Source organism: Cuculus canorus, chromosome 15 (genome assembly GCF_017976375.1).
Source record: "Cuculus canorus isolate bCucCan1 chromosome 15, bCucCan1.pri, whole genome shotgun sequence".
Lineage (NCBI taxonomy): Eukaryota > Metazoa > Chordata > Aves > Cuculiformes > Cuculidae > Cuculus > Cuculus canorus.
The window spans coordinates 1,103,761-1,122,848 of record NC_071415.1 but is presented as its reverse complement, the minus strand read 5'-3'; the positions used below and the strand labels follow the sequence as shown (position 1 = coordinate 1,122,848).

At 42.3% G+C, this 19,088-nt stretch overlaps 1 protein-coding gene across 5 annotated transcripts in view; it reads right to left on the bottom strand.

The window, feature by feature from the left end:
* The window catches only part of CREBBP (CREB binding protein), a 92,079-nt gene that overhangs the window by 68,169 nt on the left and 4,822 nt on the right, over window positions 1-19,088 (bottom strand). For 4 of the 5 annotated variants that reach the window (XM_054080490.1, XM_054080491.1, XM_054080492.1 and 1 more), the window contains exon 2: window positions 9,356-10,068. In XM_054080490.1, the coding sequence (XP_053936465.1) occupies window positions 9,356-10,068 (713 nt within the window). The remainder of the gene's footprint in view (window positions 1-9,355; window positions 10,069-19,088) is intronic. The other variant, XM_054080493.1, reaches the window with a different exon arrangement.

Genomic DNA, 19,088 nt, shown 5'->3' with positions numbered 1-19,088 from the left:
TAGCACAAATATTATAGCCTGATGCTAACAACGACGGGAAAATGTGACTATAAATAATTTACACTGTTGAAAGAATTTTTAAACACCTTTAAGAGCCAAATATGTTTATTTTGAAACACCGTCCTGACTCAAAGAGCTATCTTGAAATCTCCAGTCTTTCTGCAGATACGTGCTGTCTTCGAAGAGTGAACAATTCACAGGGAGCTACCAAGAGACTTGTCAGCAGGTTTTTACACCAGGTAAGATCCAATTTGTGTGTCACTGAACACATGCTTGAAACGGACAGTGAGAATAGACCAGCGTTGCACAGGGATGCTGCCCACCAAAAGCAGCTCCCAAACAACGTTATCCAGAAACACACTCCAACCCACAATGCCCAGCATCGACCGAGGAAGCAAATGCAGCCACTCCAACAGTGAAATTCCACTTTCAACTTGTGGTATCCCAACACTTCTCCATTTCCAGGGTACAAAGATCCTTCCATGGCAAAGGCAGTTATTTAATTTAGTCAATTTGCTGAGTTTCAAAGGGCACTTGTTTTCTGTTTGTTTGGTTTTAGAAATCCCCTTATAAAAAGCACACCATGCAGACAGGACCGTATTACACTGCAGCTACTCTGAGAACACAAAACCTTTCCATACCACACCAGCAGCATCTCTCTGACTGCTCAATAAGCCAGTTACTGCTCTCTTCTAAAAGGCTATTTCATAGATGGGTCCTTTTGGCAAGGATGTTCCTATATTTAACAAGCCGTATTTTCGTTATGATTCATCTCAAACAAAGGCACTACTGAATCCCTCTCATGGCACAGGGTGCTGCTTATTTGCTGAGCCTCAAGCAGATTCATACGTATACACAGGACAGGTAGGTAGGACATTCACTGTGGGGCTTGAGCATCTTCAGAACGTGCATGTATTAATACTTCCAGACACTATTTAGAGGTGGTTCTTGTAGCAAAAATATTCCGAAGTCCTCATTCCTCTAAACCTCGATTCTACAAAGTTTTTCTGGCCCTCAAATTAAAGCTGCTGCTTTAATAGAGTTAAAACACAAACAATACACTTTGCATGTCACATCCCTCCCCAGTCGCAGCGATTTCTGGGGAAAATGCTCTGTATCAAGGTGGGGAGGAGCAACAAGCATGTGCTGTTCAAGGCTGATAAACAAAGGTGCAGCAAACGCTCTACTGATGCCACACACAAATGGACTTGGCTTCCAGACAAGAAAAAAAAGGTATTGCCTCTGAACATTCACAGGAAGAAAGGGAAAAGCTATTTTATTCTGCCTTTACTTATTCTCAGCCCTGCACAGCAAACGAGCAATTTGTGTCACTAAGAATTGAATTGGGTTGTCTTGTTTTCGTTTTGAGATGCAGGGGAAACCATGCATTGAACAAGTTTTTTAGTTTAGAAGTTAATCTTAAACAAGGTGAAAAATGGCCTGCCCGCTAAGAGGCAGACTCCGGCATGCTCTGTGTAGCCTCCTGTATGGAAACTTCCAAGTCCCTGGCTGAGTGAGGGGATTTCAAAATTCCAAAGTGCAACTTTCAAAGACGATGTTTTTGTGTCTGACAGTAGAGCAGATGGTGAATCGCCTCCCCTCGCTGCTTCTCCGTTCATGATCGTTTCTTAGCTAGGCTGACAGAGTATATCATGCTATGCGTAATCTTCCAAGTGTCCTGCATTGCCTTTTTTTCTAAGAAAACAGACCGCCAGCACTGAGTTTTCAGACCACAATGCCAGGTGTTCTGACGCACTACCGTTAAGTACATGCAATTACAGGATTCCCAATATATTCACAGCTCATTGTTAAGTACAAATACTAAGTTTATCTTTTAAGCAAGTAGAAGTTTTGAGACCTGCAAAAAGGGCTTATCAGAAACGCTCCCATGCAATAGTAGCTATGCGCATGATCGGACTCTAGTAGGAAAATTACTACAACGAAGACATTTCCTTCTGACTGAAGCAACCAGGCATTTCGTAACTTCTACACACCAACACTTAGGTTGGCAGCCTTTCCTCCCTCTCAACATGAGTCATTTTTCACCTGTGTGTTAAAAACTCAAACTACCAACAGCAGCAGGAAGGTATGCGAAAAGTCTAAAAACCAGAAAGACATCATTTCAGTCACATCTGTCAGGAAGGCCTCGGAAGTGTATTTTGTTATTTTAATGTACCTTCTACAACAAACCCGGCAATCTTGCTCTTAGTCTGTGGCTTCCAACAGAACTGGTGGATCCATCAGGTTGACCTACAAAACCTTCTTTTAGATACACTACTCATAAATAAAGTCCATCCCAACAACAGAAATGGAAGAGTTGCAAGACAGTAACCAATATGATTTAGAGTCAGTGACAAAATCTTCTGTCGTGCAACTACAGCAGCTAACGGCACAATTCTGCTCTGAAAAGAGATCATAAACATTTCATTGTTGTTAGCTGGGTAATAAGCCACTGCAAGGTAACAGAGACAGTCTTTTAAAGTGCCTGAGGTGGAAGCAGAAGGAGGGGAAACCAAGCTGTGGTTTGCTCCCATGAAGGCTGACTGCTCCTTGCAGAGCACATGGAACCCCAACTCCTGCTAAAGCACAAGCAGAGGAACCAAGCGTTTCTTGCATCAAAGATCTTCAATGACACTGCACAACTGCAAATGGAATTTAACTCATCTGCTTGAGATAGGAAACAACTCAATTTCAAGGCCAGGAGTAAGAGTTGTGGTAAGTGAGCTTTTTAAGTCACCATATCTCTTCAACAGATCAGAGCAAACTCATCTGTGGAACAGCATTTTGCACGGTCATGTTTCAAAACAAAACTGCCTTACAGATATTTTCATTTTACGAGTCAGCGAGTTTTGCTGTTATGAGTTTCTATATATTTATATCCCTCTTCTGTTTGTATCATTATCAAAGCACGTATGTCCCTTCTTAGTAAAAATACTGGTTTGGTGATAGTTACTCAACAGAGAACCAAGCAAACCCACTAAAGTCTGTAACACTATTAAGAGCCCCCAGAAACTGAGAAGCAGCACTTTTTAGGCCAGGGTTTGGCCTAGCTGCTTTTGTTTGTCAGAGGCAGGGTCTGCTAGGAGACAGCCAGCTTGGCAGCCTAGGACAGACAATTTAAAGCAAATTAACTGCGAGTCACATTAAAACAATCCAGGTAGATTCAGCCAGATTGAGAGTCACCAGAGGAACAAACAGCACCAACAGTTTGCTAAAACACACAGAGCTGCAAAGGAATGAAACGTCTTCAGCTGACTTAATTCACAATCAGCAAGCATATCTTAATCTGGTACCTTACAATATCAGCTAGGTAATCTGTGTTTGCTTCTTTTCTTCTCATCACAAATTCTCCTCGCTACAGAATCCTCCACACACCATGTGAAGTAACAGAACTAGGCATACAATTTAAGTCTTGTAGCAGAATTCTTGCTCTATAAACACAGCTCATTATCTCATTAAATTTAGTCAGGATTAACATCCAACACCAAAACACCACTCAGAACATCAGGGAGCAAAACTGTCAATGTTCTTGTCAAAGGCACACATATTATACACATACCCAGACTGGAAACAACACATAGCAGAATCCAGCTTTTTTTATAGCTCAACAATAAAAAAAAATAATGAGACAAGTGGTTATTCTCTTGGTAGAGATAAAAAATAGTTCTACTATTTTCTGAAGTTCACTTCTGGGAAGAGCTCTCTCTACTCTTTAACCTAAAGCTTCTACTGCAACACCCACTGCCATGTGGCTGTTTTGGCTGAAACAAGGTTGAAAACACATATCATTTAAATTAATTACGCCAATACAGTTAAGAGAAAAGACTGCTCTGAATTCATATGCAGAAATCCAGTGTATTTGGTCTATTTTTTCACAGTTAGTGATATTTTTGACCTGTAAGATTTTGGTGCCAATCCTACTACTTGTATCAACTTCCAGTTAAATACACAAATGCGCAAGTAAGAACTCATTGCTTGCGCACAGCACTTTGAACTCTGTCTAAACTCATTTCTAGCAGGAAACCTCCTGAAATACTACACTGAAAGGCCCATTGGCCAGACTGGCTTTGCTATCAGCTTCCCCCTGCCAGGCAGCTTCTACCTTATATTAACACAAATACATTCTTCTAGAATTTTCAAAATGAGGTTAATTAAAATTTACAATCTTGAAAAGGCATTTTAAGACAAACCAATAATGCTGTAATCCTCATAACTGGGTATGAAAATAAACAAGCATTTTCTCCTGATCTCTTACAGATTTGACTAAGATTTGACTGAACTATTACATCCTCTGATAGAGCATACAGAGCATGATAACACGTCTGATTAAACTGCACCTCTCAGAAGGAAAACCAGCCTTGAGGTAGATTTCGTAGTCCTGTAGAGGGAACAGCTTTGAAAGAAACCCAAGCAAGCTGCAGTTTCACTGAAAGTTAAAAGCAACAGTTTCCACAGATCATCAGCCACACACAACTCCAGAATTCTCTCCTAAGTTCCTCCCGCTGGGTACCAGAATATCCTTATTTGGGTGATACAGCTCTGAAGGTACTGAAGAACAGGTAATTTCTTTGACAGGATCATACAGGGAGCCATTACACCTTGGAAACACAGGAAACAGAAAATGCTCCGGAGTCCTACTGGCCTCAGTGGGACACATCTACTTCTCAAGGGAAAGAGCCAAAGTACCAATTAGGTGAATCACTGCCTGAAACTCTTAACAGAGCGCAAAAAGGAAAAGAAAAATCCATGGGAACATCCCACAGTTTTCTTCTGATTTTCCACAAGCTTTGACAGCAGTATCAGGATGAGGGAACGCATCTCGGCAAGAGACTATGTAACATCCAATTGACAGAAACAACTTCATTGGGGCTGGCGCTCTAACTGTATGGAGGCTTCATCTCCCTCATTTGAAAAAGATGAGCTCTCACAGCAACAGGGAAGTATCAGGCACAGAGCACACTTGCAGTGAAGTGCTCATTGATATGGAAGCAATAGACCATCTGCTTAGCTTTGCTATAGCTTAACGTGTTCAACAACCAATCTTAACACACAACTCTAATGTAAAGAGATTTTCTACATGGTTTGAACATGTTTTCTGGATTTAATGGAGTTTACAAAAACCCTGTACTACACCAAAGGACAATTCTGCTCCTAATGGAAATTACTGTGACAAGATCACAGAATCAGAATCATAGAATAGTTTGGGTTGGAAGGGACCTCAAAGACTATCTTGTTCCAACCCCCCTGCCATGGGCAGGGACATTTCACTGGATCAGGCTGCCCAAGGCCCATCCAACCTGGCCTTGAACACCTCCAGGGATGGGGCAGCCACAACTTCCCTGGGCAACCTGTGCCTCCTTACTCTCATAGTGAAGAAATCCTTCCTAATGTCCAGTCTAAATCTGCCCCCCTCCAGTTTATACCCGTTCCCCCTGGTCCTATCCCCACAAGCCTTTATGAATAGCTTCTCTCCAGTTTTCCTGTAGGCCCCCTTCAGGTACTGGAAGGTCGCTATAAGATCTCCTCTGAGCCTTCTCTTCTCCAAGCTGAACAAGCCTAGCTCTCTCAGCCTGTAGGGAAGGTGCTGCAACCCTCCGATCACCTTTGTAGCCTCCTCTGGACCTGTTCCAACAGCTCCATATCTTATTGCCTATGACCTATTCCTCAATCCCTGCCAAGTGATGGCTGTTCAAAGGTTCCTCCTGCTCTTTAAGAAAACTGCTTAAAAGAACCAGTCAAAAGACAACCATCTTTGCAGTGTCCTCCAAGACAGCAGGGCCATAACGCCACAGCTGCAGCAGAAGCGTTACAGGAAGGGAGTCTGGCAGCTAAGGGAGCACATATACAGCAGCGCAGAGAGAGGTGTCCTCAAAGCTATCCAGACCTCAGACAAACACAAATCACAAAGCAAGAGCTCTAAATGATCCCAAATACGCAAATTTCAGTCACAGCCAAAGAAGAATTCAGACCCTTGCTACAGTAAGTTGTTGTATCTTTAACTCACAAAGCCTTCTCAGGAACTACTCTGCTCCCTATTCCCAAAATCATTCTAGGCTACCAAGAACATGCTAGGTACTCCCACGAAAACCTGACCATGACTTCAGTAGCAATTATTTAACCTATACTGACAGGTTGCTGTTGCTGGAGGATCAGATGAAATCTGTGAAATCCTTTGCTCCTGTCTCTATGGACTGAGGAAGTGTCTTGCTTTAATCTTCCCCTGCCAACGGAAAAAGATTTGTCTCGCTGTCAGCCCCTTAAGGCTCTCTGACACTGAGAATCGGTTATTTTTGTTCCCTTTTTTTTGCTTAGGGGTGAGGTTTATCTGTCACCTTCAGCTTTTGCAAGTACAAGCATCATAAGCTCGGGTTACTGTGCTCATTTTTGACGTACTTCTCATTCCTTCAAGAGCTGCCTTAAAGTGGCAATTCCATCTCAAAATTTAACAATATTGGTTTGTGACACTCCAGATTAAATGAATCCCATTATTTCGGAGTGCAAGTGAAGTGAGCAGATTCTGGATTTTTTTCTTGTCTTTTTTTCTCTTACTAGAAAGAATACTTATAAAAATGTACCACAAGAGAGAAACAGAAAAAGCAATGGACTTCCCTTGATTAGTCATTTACTGAAAAAGGATTAGAACAAGCCATCAGGGAAGCAAGGTTTTGCCCAGCAAAACTGTTCCCAATCCATAAAGGGTCACAATTGCAACACACTGCACATAAACACACAGAATTGAGAAAAACGGGCTTCCGAGCCATACCTGCGTGAAGTTAACAAGCAATGTACAGCACTTGACTTAAACACAATGCTAAAATCTTGGTTAAAAAAGTTCTTCTAGACTTTGTATTTCACACCCTTAGGATACGTTGCTAGAGTCACCACCAACAGAATTTGCTTCCAGTCTTGACACAGTCCTTCCAGCATGGCGACAACAACAATTTAAGCCGTTTAGTCAGGTTAGGCACATTCATTATCAGGGAGATCAGCTGCCTCACCACTTTTATTGCTGCTCTTCAAATCTTTTAAGCTTTGTACATTAAATGGTAAACACCAGGGAAGAGGAGGTGAAAAAACAAACTAACCCACATTCTCCTGCAGCAGAAATTTCAGTTTCAGAGGAACAAACTCACTGAAATATTTCTTTACTTTTTTTAAATGCTTTCGTCACAGCTGGAACATCACTAAGAGAAAATGCTAACATACTATCACGGGTGATAATCCTGTTAGGACAATAAACTGGGGGATAGGAAGAGGCTGGGAGAGGACACCCATCCCCAAATGCCTATGAAAGAGAACGGCAAAAAACATAAAATACTTCTTGTCAGGAGAAAAAACAGGGAACAAGTAATTTGTTTCAAAACGGGAACATAAAATACTGAGCGCACTCACTCTCTTATGAAGGGAAAATTTAAGACATGAAGAAAGAAAAACTTTACAAAACCCCCATACAATGTTTTTAGGCTTCTTCTTGTCCAACATGAGATAGAGCCCTGGACAACACCAAATTTTCTACTTTTCAAAGTTGGTCAAGTCTTCAGAATTTTTTCCTGTTCAGTGACAGCACCTTTAAAGAAGCACCACCATCACTCATGGTCTGTCATTATACAGTCCTGCTTTTTCAGTGTCTCCTAACAGCTCACACAGAGGATTCCTTACAGCACTCATTTTGCTCTCACCTTCTGTAATGTATCGCCAGCACTGAGCACAGCACCGCACACAAGGACTACCAAATGATGTGTGTAACAGACACTTCCACTATCCTTTTGCAACATATTGCTTGTCCAAATTAACTTCTACTTTACTTTCTGAACACATGCAGAGAAAGTCCAGGTCACCTTCTGGAGCTGGGGAATCCCATCTGCAGCTGGCATCAGGCTAAGACTGAGGTCCTGGGAAGACGGAATTTATCCGAGTGCTGGCCTATGCCTTACCAGGGGTGGCTTGTTGGAAAGGAACCAACCCATCCCAGAACCTCCCCCTCCAGGTTCAAATATACGCCACCAGGTGAAAGCCCTGGGCAAGTCCCTTTGCTTTGCAGTAATTTTATCTGAGTTAGTTCCCATTAAAAGAAAAATTAGTAGTTTCATCACAGAACTATGTGGTGGCTAACAACTAACAACTTAAATAACTGTAAGTTTATAGAAATAAGCCAGATAATAAAATGTCACTCTCCCCACGAATTTCAAAGAAAAATAAATTAAAGATAAACTGAATCTCGATGAAGAGCAATCCTCTCCACACAACAAATGTAGCCAATTCAGAGGCTGGAGACAGCTAGAACCACTTTCATATGACCTTCACCACAGGCATCTCTTCCTTAAGCAAAGGGATCCCCATCAGTGCCACGAATACACTTCTTACATTATTTTCAAAAAAAAAAGATGAGCTATACAGGACCCCGCAATGATCCCAGCATTTCTTCATTGTCAAACTTCCTTTTCCCTGTGATTGCCAACATGATGATAAATTAACACTTACATGTTAATTAATAAACTACAATGATAGTGACATGTGATGTATGAATAGATAAAATGTCAGAGATTAAACTATTTTTTTAAGATGTATCAGAACTGGATGGGTTTGCAATCAAAGTTTCAGGAAGGAACCGGACCAAAGCAACACAGACAACAGATGGGGTACACTGCTTTCCAACTGTAAGACAGGAAGAGCAGCAATCACAACACTTCTCTAAGCTCACACCTGGGAAAAGGGAGAACTAAAATGCAATGACTGTATGAAGAAGGCACCAGAGCGGTGCCTCATGACTGCAAGTACTTCCAGGTGTATATATTCTCGACCTGTAATGGTCACTGAATTAGAATTCTCTCTCAGACATTGCCTTTCCCATCCACGAATTCTGCACTAGCCTGGCATTCTAGGTGAAACTTCATGTTTTCAGCTCAGTTCCTCTGTATTTGAAAAACACTTGCAGCACAGCTGCTGACAAGGGTCCTTGAGGAGAGGACCTATCCCCTTCAACCCACAAAGATCTCTCTAACACTTTTCATGTTGCTTTAGACGATACTGTTGTCTGACAGCTAAATCGAGATCCTACACAGCAGTAATGATCTGCTTTCTTTCTGAGGGATCATCCTACTCTTGTCTAATTCACCCTGCTAAGATACTATTCAACTCTTAACTTCAAGGATGTGTTTTTCAACAAGTGCTTTCATTTCTGATTACATGAGAAATACTGTTTCAATTATCTTGCTTTCATGGTATCACTGGGGACCAAAAGGGGTAACTACAGGCTGAGGTTCTGTGCCAGACAAGAGTCTACTACATTTTCTAAACACCTGTATGGAGAAGAAAAAATGCAATAAAGAGAATATATTAGATGATATGTACATACCTTAGTCATTGCTCCTGTCTGTGCTGTGTTCAGTCCGGTGTGACCAGCCATCTGTGGAGATACTTGGGTTAAAGTCTCTGCCAGCACACTGCCTGCATTCCCCTGCATGGCAGGGGCAGAATATTGCATTCCTGCTCCCCTTCCTCTTCCAGCTGCCCCAAGAGATCCATTCATTACCTGCCCTTGTCCTTGCTGAGGCTGGTTCATTAAACTGTGACCAGAATTACTGTTGAGAAGGCTCTGGTGTGTCTGACTGAAATTAGTATTCATACATATCCCAGGTCCAGTCTGTGATGTTGCAGGGCTGCTTGTCACCATCCCCACTTGTTTTTGTGCTTGCGAGTTCAGAGTTTGTGACGCAGGTGTGGTAGGTCCAGAGGTGCTGGCCGCTTGCTTTGCCAGGCCTGAAGCAGAGGAGTCTCCTGGGTTTAAGGGGCTCTTGCCCATAGCACCCAGATTACCGATATTAGCACTGTTCGGCTGCCCTTGAACTTGACTACCAACACCCTGCTGGACAGGGCTACTGGAGTTCACATTTCCAATTCCCGGGTTTAAGGAAGAGCCGCTGCCTCCCCTTAGAAGTTCAGAAAGTTGTTTGTGTTTGGAAGCTGCATCTGGAACAAGGTTCCCACTGCTGTTTAAAAGGCCCAACTCGACATTGGGGATCAGCTCATCAGGGAGATCATTTTCCAAGTCAAACAAAGATCCAAAATCTGGAAGTTAAAACAGAAATACAAGTGAGAAAAACATGACAAACAAGTGGCTAAAATATTAATCTACACTGCTTTGTACTGGTCATAAACACTGACATGCACCAGGGGACATCTCTACCCGAGACTCAGATCACCAGAGAGCAAGTGAGGATCCTCACGGCAGTGACTCCTGAGCTCTTCAGCCGGCGGAGCTGTAGACACACACTGCGCACACACAGCCACACAGGGTATGGCACTGGCCAGGAAGCAGTTTCTCCGCAAGACTTTTGATAAACCTTTGTACCAAGCTTAAGAAACTAAGGGTGCACAAATACAATGACTGAACCTGACTCCAAAATTTTTCTTGTTTTGGCTAAAAGAAGGCAGCAGAGATAAAGACTTCTTCTCCTTTTGATTTACTCTCCCAAAAGAGCAATTCCATCACCTTTTCCAACCTCCTACATAACCCCAGGCCACTGCATTTCACCGTGCAATCCCACCTCAAGCTTGTAATTTATGTTTGCGTGTGGCCAACGAACATCCTCCAGCAAGGCTTCAAAGCTTGACCAAAAGACCACTACTACTTCTCTGGCAGTTTGATCCTTATCTCACACGTACATACATAACATCAGTTTCTAGTCACTGATCTTTATCACAACCCACTACCTCAGAAGATCCTGAAAGGCACTTGGCATTTTCTCCTCATAACACCTCTCGAATCAAGTCACTTCTCGATCCCTGATCGGCTCAAGTAATTCAAATTGCTAAGTGCCCAGCCCTCATTTATCATGCCCTATATTGACAGAGGTAATCCACGCAGTCTCCAGATGAGCAAAATAAATCCATTAAATCTTCATTAAGCCACTTGAAGGAACTGCTCTGCCTACTTGGAAAACCCAGAATAATAAAAAGTGGAGGTTTCTTTGTTTTGCTTTCTAAAATGAAGCACATTGGGTTCATGAAAATATTTTATCACACATCATTAGCAGCATTTGCGTAACAATATTATTTAGGTATGTAACTAAAACCAGAAAGTTATTTAACTGCATACAGGCACTTCCACGTGAGAACAAAAGTGATATTTGAAGACACAAGGATAAGCACACAGAGCAATATTCATAAACGCGTAAGCAGACCAGTCTCAATGCACCAGAGTACCTGCTCAAACATGCAGCATGTCAGAATGGTTTTCCTGGATGTGATCTAAACCCACAATTTTTACTATAACACAACAGAAATGTGTGAAACCTTTACTCTGTGTCCCCCGAAAGCCAAGCCATGCCTTAAAAACCCCTGTCCCCAACAGTGAGCAACAGATTTCCAGGTCAGAGCCAACAAAGACCTACTCTAAAGAAGGGCATCCCAAAAGCTTCATTATTTTAAAGTTGAACTCACACTTCAACCGCTAAAAGTTGGTGCACGATTCAGGTTGCAAAAGCAGCATAAGATCATCTAGCAAGTGACAACCTGGACCCCACAGACTGCAGAGTAAAGAAACAGCAAAGCCCAAACAACACTCCACCTGCATCATGAAGTCAGGATGCTTACAAGCACATGGCAGCATATTTAAATACAATACAGCTCATCAGCGTTTGAATTCTCAGTTCAGCCTAATAGAAGAAAAATGAATAAACATTTTATTTATGTTCCAATGCCAGTGAATCACCTGGACAGTCACAGTAAACATACACAGAAAAGTTAAATCCTGCCTGTTCGGAGGTGTTTGAAGCAGCAGCTCCTCTAGGGGCCTGCATTTTACCATCATTACCAACCGCTGACAACAAGCTCTGCAGAATTCCTCCAGGTCTGCAGGACACGGGCCGCAAAAGAATACACCACAGCTCAGAACAAACCTCCTGGTCCCTTGGCAGTGTGGGAGTAACAAACTCACCTTCTCATTAGTGAGGTTCAATATAGTACTTTTAGTTTCACTAACTCGCTGCCCTTCCCTTCAAGTTGTTTAGCTCACCTTTTCAGCTGGTATTCTACAGAAATTCCTGGCGTATCTTAAACTGCAATTTGTGTCTCTTGCCAAGTGTTTTGGTGCTACCTTACTCCTTCCAAGATTTCACTAGTTTTAAACCCTCTCTGATGAAAACCTCTTTTTCAGAGCCGAGCTCCACTTGGCCAGGAGTGAGTGCCCGGTCCCTGCAGTGCTGCCAGAGCACAGCCAGAGCTATCTGCCTGTGCCTCACTACGGTGCTGACACAGGGCTGAGCCTTTGCTGTTGTTAAACAGTTCTTGTCACCTTGCCTCACTACGAAGGGCAAGGTTTACTGCACTTGTCCAGACAACTTTTGTAAATCCCATGGACGGGGTTCTTCCAAGCTTCTGCATTCAAATTGCTAATATTCCACGGACAAAAGGTATCCAGTTGTGTGTGTGCATGCATACACAGGGCTGCGGGAGACTGACAGCGACAAAATGTGGAGGGGGAAGATGTTACTGCAGCTTACAAAAAGAAGAGTAGTTTTTTTCTTTCCCCGGTGTATTTCAAAACAGGCTGCTGGAGTGTAAGTGCTCCAATTGTTTTTTTTGTTTGGCTGTCTGGACTCTTAACAGTTCGGCCAGAGCCAAGGACTGGAAATCTTTTTGAAGCGTACAAAAAGAGTGAAGAAAGCATTTGGGAATCCTGCCTCTTAAACCTGCAGTAATCCACCCCTCCTGAGCTCCTGTAGGAATGCTATACACTAAGGTTTGGGATGGAAAGTTTACAGCTCTGCCAGCAGAGAAATAAAAAGCAGGTAAACAGCCCAGCACAGTGGCCACATAAAAATTCACTGAGTATCCAAAAGCAGGAAGATTAATCATTGCCTGAACATTTATATTTTAATCACTCCTGTACGTTAAAAATATCAATACAAGGTACATTTTACAAGAGTTATAAAATACAACAGAAAACAAGTCCACTTGAGCATGCCTGCAAGAAATCCACAAAGACAGGAGATTGTCTTAGCAGTTACAAAAATACATGTAAATACATGTATGCACGAATAAAAATGTGCCATAAGAAGAGGGCAGCCCATTTCTACTGGTAGCAAAATAAAAAGTAACCTGAGTCCCACACCCTCACAAAAACCAACATAATCAACCCTGTTCTTGAGGCTCCAACTATTTCTCTAAGTCGAGGACAGCTACCAAAACCCACTGCTTACCATGCATGTAGCAGAACAGAAAAGGCATTTTTACAATAAAGGAGGACAGATTCCCTCGCCTCAGAAGGCCTAATTTCAGTGCACCAGGAGCCGTGGAGCTGATCAATGCTGTGCAGACCTACCTCTAGCTAGCATCTCATCTCTAACACAGCACTTCCCATCCTAAACCTGACCCCTTTCCTTAGCTGTTACATAAACCCAACCGTCGTCTTAACAGGAGAGACTCAAAAACCATCTTTTGGAAGAGATGGAAAAGCACAAGACAACTACAACACCCCCACTCATTCCAAAGGCCTCTTCTTACAATTTGAGAATTTTGCATTCTTTAATCACCTATTTTCACACAGATAAGATTATAAGGTGACTACACTTGAGAATCATTCTCTCTCCTGATTTCAGTTCTATGAGCTTAAATGTCAGTTTTCTGCCTTCCTGGACAACACTTTCAGCAACCAGAATTAAAAAAACAAGCTGTTCTGTTTCCTTCCAAGCCTTCTTATAAGGGGAAAAAACCCAAATGTGCTGCATTCGCAGGCAGAACATTTTCACCTGCGTGACTACTTGCAACTGTTATCAGGAGCTTCTTTCTCAATACACACAGTCAATCATTTAAATTCTTTCAACGCCACTGTTTTTCTCCTTTCGCTCAGCCTGGAGAGGTGACAAACCTTCTAAGGTATTTCTTTACATGATTTATGATCTCAAACACATCACGTAGCGAGCAGGTGAGTAACTATCAAATTCAGTTTCACTTTTATAGCCTAATCTCCACTTGAAACACGATCGGGAGTTTTCCCATCACAAACCTTGCCTGCTCATCCATGGAGGAGACACTGAAGTCACACCGCAGCCCCAGCACACAAGCAGTATTCTCACCCTGCCTTCCTTTCATGCCAACATAGCTATTACATTTCAGTGAGCCCAATTTTGTATTGTAAGGCTTCTTTCAATCACGCCAGACCCCAGCAGACAAAGCCTCAACAGTTCAGAGTGCCAGCCATTCCCTAAAATTCGATGTCAGGTAACTCAACTCAATAACCATACTGTTTGGTGCAGTTAGCAATGGCCACAACCATTTCAACCTCCTTTCGAGGGTTGAGGATTCTATAATTGATTGTTTCATAGAAGACAATGAGAGCATTTAATGTTTTAGAGCAATTAAACAACACTTTCATAGAAAAAAAATAAAATTTCCATTGAGGAAACTTTACATTAGCATCTTAGCCTAACAGGACAAACAGGAAGATCATAAACTGACGTGCATCTGACCTTGACGTTCAGGAAAGCAGCATCACTTTTTCAGAACATCATGTTTTAACAACTAGTGTAAGCAACAGCAATGAGAGACGTGGCTGGGTGTAGGAGGTCGAGAGAGGAGTGAGAGATCCATCAGCAGGAATTTGGATGAGTCTCACTCAGTCATGGCTTGCATAGGAAGAGAAGTGGATATTTTACTATGTTTCTTCCTCCCTGATCTTTTCAACTACTTGTGTTTGGGATGAGTAAGAAATACAGTTTGGTTTGCTCATTCCTAAGTCAAAAGATTGGTCAAAATTCAAATATATCGATACACAGGAACCAGCCTCACCTTTAGGCATTCCAGATACTTACCTTTAGGAAACTCACCAGAATAATGATTACAGTGCTCTCTTGCTTACAGACTAGCAGACACTCAGGCTGGAACAGACATCAGGAGGTCTGCAGCCCAGCCCCTCAGCCTCTCTTCTCAAAGGTTAAGTGCTCCAGTCCCCTAATCTCCAAGGCAGCCCTTCACTAAACTCGCTTCAGCTCCTCCATGGTCTTCTCAGGGGTGGAAGTGAGCCTGACCAGTCTGTAATTGTCTGTAAGGTTTTTTTACCCTTTCTTGAAAGCGGGCACAACAGTTGCCTTCTCTCGCTTTCCTGTGACTGGGATTTTAGGAATAGGAGGATTGAGAAGGAGGCATTCATTCTACCAGGCTTCCTTTGCAATTTGCCTTCTGCCAAAGCATGACTCTCTGTAAGATAAATATCATTCAGGGTACAGATACGCAACTAAGCGGTGACCCAGTTCCTAAAATCAATTAAATTAGATCCGTTTTGTGCATCCCAATAACCAAAACGGACACTATCAGCTTAGAATCTAGTTAATCTTAAGTTAAAGTAGCTTCAAGCTCCTAAAATCTCCCCCAATCCATTTCTGTAAGACTTCAGCAACTAAGTGACTTTTCAAAACTGAAGCTCATTACACAGAGCAAACCAATCAAGAAGTTAATAAAAAAAGCTCAGCTCCCTTCTAACCCCTACTGCAACAGCACCAGTACCATCAATTCAGTTTTAGAAACGCTCCTGACACCAGCTCAAATGCCAGCCATACAAGTCAGGATAAGGAAAACTCACATACCTATCTACCCCTTACAACACCTAAAGTGTAAGGTAACAACTGCTTGATGCAGGAAAGACAAGACTGTTCTGCCTCAGCTTCTTTCTCTCCTCCCTGAACAAAGAATGGTACAAACCAAAGCCCTTCCTAGATTACATGGAGTTCAGTTCCTAGCCTCTCTTCCACTTGCACATTGGGTGTCACGATGTAGTAATCCTAAGTCTCTCCCTACTGCCTTATCCAGTCTCCACCACCTCTCTTTGGCTGTGCTCATAATGAAAGTACTATCTGCATTGAAGGTCCAGACAAGCCTAAGATACTTGCTGCTTTCACCAATAACCACTGCTTTCAGGTCTGTTTCTACTACCTTTCCACTTGAATGTTCCACTATTTCAAAGTGGTACACAAGGGCACATGAAATGCACCTGTCACCAAAGTTAATATACAGAAACAAACATGATAAGTGCCAAAGTGCCTTCCGATATGAAGCTAGTCCCTCATCTCTTTCCCAGTGCCAGAGGGGAATGAAACAAAAAATAACCCCCAAAACGTGTGGCAGAAGCAGCATGACGACTACTCACTTTGGTTTGTTCCTGGAAGCATTGGATGGCAAATGATTCAGTGACTTTGCTTTCCTCTGGCCCTACAGAGCCTCTCCATAACTATTCTTCCGCTTGGTTCCCAAGATGTCTTCACTATTTTCACACCATTGCTCTTGCAAGCAACTCTAAATTCTACCGAGCATCATCAACAACACAGATGCTATTACTGTTACACTGCCAGTGGCCATCAGACTACGCACGCTTACAGACCAACAGGCTTCAGCAATTCTCCTTGCTCTAAGAGCAGAAATCTGAACTCAAAGAAGAGCCAGCAACCAATTTGCTTATGGGGTGGGACCACCACACTGATAACTTCAGCTTCTCATTCAGAAGACCACTCTGATGCAAAGACTCAACATTTTAGGGTTCTTGGAGCACATAAGCAGAAGCAAGACTTCCTTCTCACCCCATTACAAGTGCACACATCTTTTCTATGGCCCTATTTTAACAGCTGACAGAACATTTAAGTTCAGGATGGCCCTTTAAGAGAATCCAGTAATTAGTAGTGGGCGCTTCCTTAAGGGGGCATGAAATGCACAGGCTGTACCTACAGTGTTTGCACCCAAATGCCTTTCACTTATCTTACACAACTCACAGACCCAGGGCTTCACCTTAAGACTGTGATACCCTCACTGCATAGGTGGGAAAAAAAAAAAAATCAGCAGATAACATAACAAAAGTGTGAATTATCTTGACAAACAACTTCAACTGCGACATTCTCTGGCCACAGACTTATTAAATACATAGATCAACACAAGGTGTTTCAGACTTTAAATCTTTCAGTTCTCCATCCTCCCACACTGACCAAGAGCATTGGTGGGGAGAAGCTCAGAGCCGGCCTCGTGCTGCGCAGCTTACAGTGGCAATGACTGATGTGTGCTTGAAGTAATAGTATGAAACAAACACAAGAAGTGTTATGCAAGATAGTGAGTTTTATGTCTACTTCATGATGAATTGTAACAGCAGAAGTCCCGTTTCTGTTCTTTGGTTTAAAGACACTTTGTCCTCCCCATTTCTGATACCAAATTATCCAAGCAAAGTGTCCTTTCCTTGGCAACTCGGATCCAGCTGTGCAACAACATACAACACAAACCAAGCCAAGGGTGCATAAGGAAGCAACAGCAGACATACACTTCAAACTAATGATTTTTATATGTTTCACCTAAAAAAGCTTCCAGACTTAACTGTCTGAACACAAAACCCCCTCACAAATACAAATGCCCTCACAAATCTATTTTACTTTAAAGCATTAATTCTCTGCGAGATGAGGTTGTTCTGAATCATTCTCATTAATACTTTCCTCAAAGGAGTTTATGAACCTTGTGAAAAAAAAATTCACAGCTACTACAAAGCAGATTTACACTCAGTACTTACTGAATTAAAGTCTCTTGGCAATTTCCACGTCTCTTTGCTCCATTAGATGAAACTACTCAGAGGATGACACAGAGGCTACGTCATCACCACCACCCACTAAAACAGCTATCAAAGTACCGGCAACTGCAAAGCTGGGCAGCACGAGAAAAGCTCAGGCTCTTCAGGTGTGACACACGTGGCCAGGGGCTGAAATCTGATATTCCACTTTCCTTCTCACTCTGCAACAGAAAAGCAGCCAGCCCCGATGTCTGCCCTAGAGGTGTCCAACAACAGCAACAAAACAATGTCCACCCGTGAGACTGGGAAGCACGTCACCTAGAAAGAGCGACTCATTTTGACAAAGATGTCTTCCCAAGGAAGTTCCTGCGGCAATAAAGATGATCCTCAGAAGAAAGGGATTATTTTACAGACTTACATGCATATAAATAAAAACATATACACAGGCATGAAGTTATTCCAAATCAAAGATACTGTATTTATCAAATGTTCCAAATAAAATCCTTACTTCTCAAAGGTGGTGAATAAGAAAACTTCATCACAAGATGAAGTGAAGCTTTGAAAGAGTATGTGTTAATGATATTCAGATTCTGAGTTATGATTGTGAATTACCGGTGATAATAGAAGTTTCAGTTTTCTTTTGATTCATGCTAGGGTTCTGCACAATACTTGATAGTATTTGTCAAGACATCTCTATTAAAGAGAGTTTTCCAAATAAAAGGTTTAGGTTCTCTCTGTACCTTAGGCATCTGAGGAGACAGATGGAAAACATAACGTATGTTAAAAGGAAGATTTTACAAAGCAAAAATTCTTGGAAGTGTAAACCAAATCAGGATGGAAGTGTCAGATCTCTGAGCTATCCCACATGCTTTTTCATTGCATAAGAATAAATCTTGTTTTTTCTACTGCCTCTTCCAGCTCAATTTCACATTAGCCTGCAGTATTTTGCTAGCAAAGTGAGATCTTTGCGCATGTTCTTCTCTATTAGCAGGTGACAATAGAGCGCTGATAAAAACATACACCAAGAACCGGTGCAATTTTTTTAATGTGAAGTTGCAGCTGTAACAGCTAAACATGCATGTTGCTGTAGTAATAATTAATGGCACTGGACTATGACTCCAAGGAACATTCAGCCAGAATAGAAAGTGAGTAATATGCAACAGAAAACTGGGAATCATTTCACAGGCTCTCAAGAGATCTCTGGGGTACAACAGACTGACCCCCGAACACAGACATTATTCTTGGCTGCTCCTGGCAGCTCTTTCCCAAGAGCTCCATGCCCCAGCACAAGACAGCACTCACCACATTCATTATTAGTCATGATGAGGGGGGAGGAATCAATCCCAAGTACACACGCAATTATCACTCAAAGCATGGATCTCACAAAAGGAAGGGGCACAATTGTAGGACTGTACATTTGTAGACTGCCACATTAAGTCAGCCAGGCAGATGATCAGCTCACTTTTCATCTCACACAGATGCTGGTGTCAAACTCCTTGGAAAAAAATCTATAAAACCCCCAAACAACAAGAAAGTAAACAACCACCTGCAA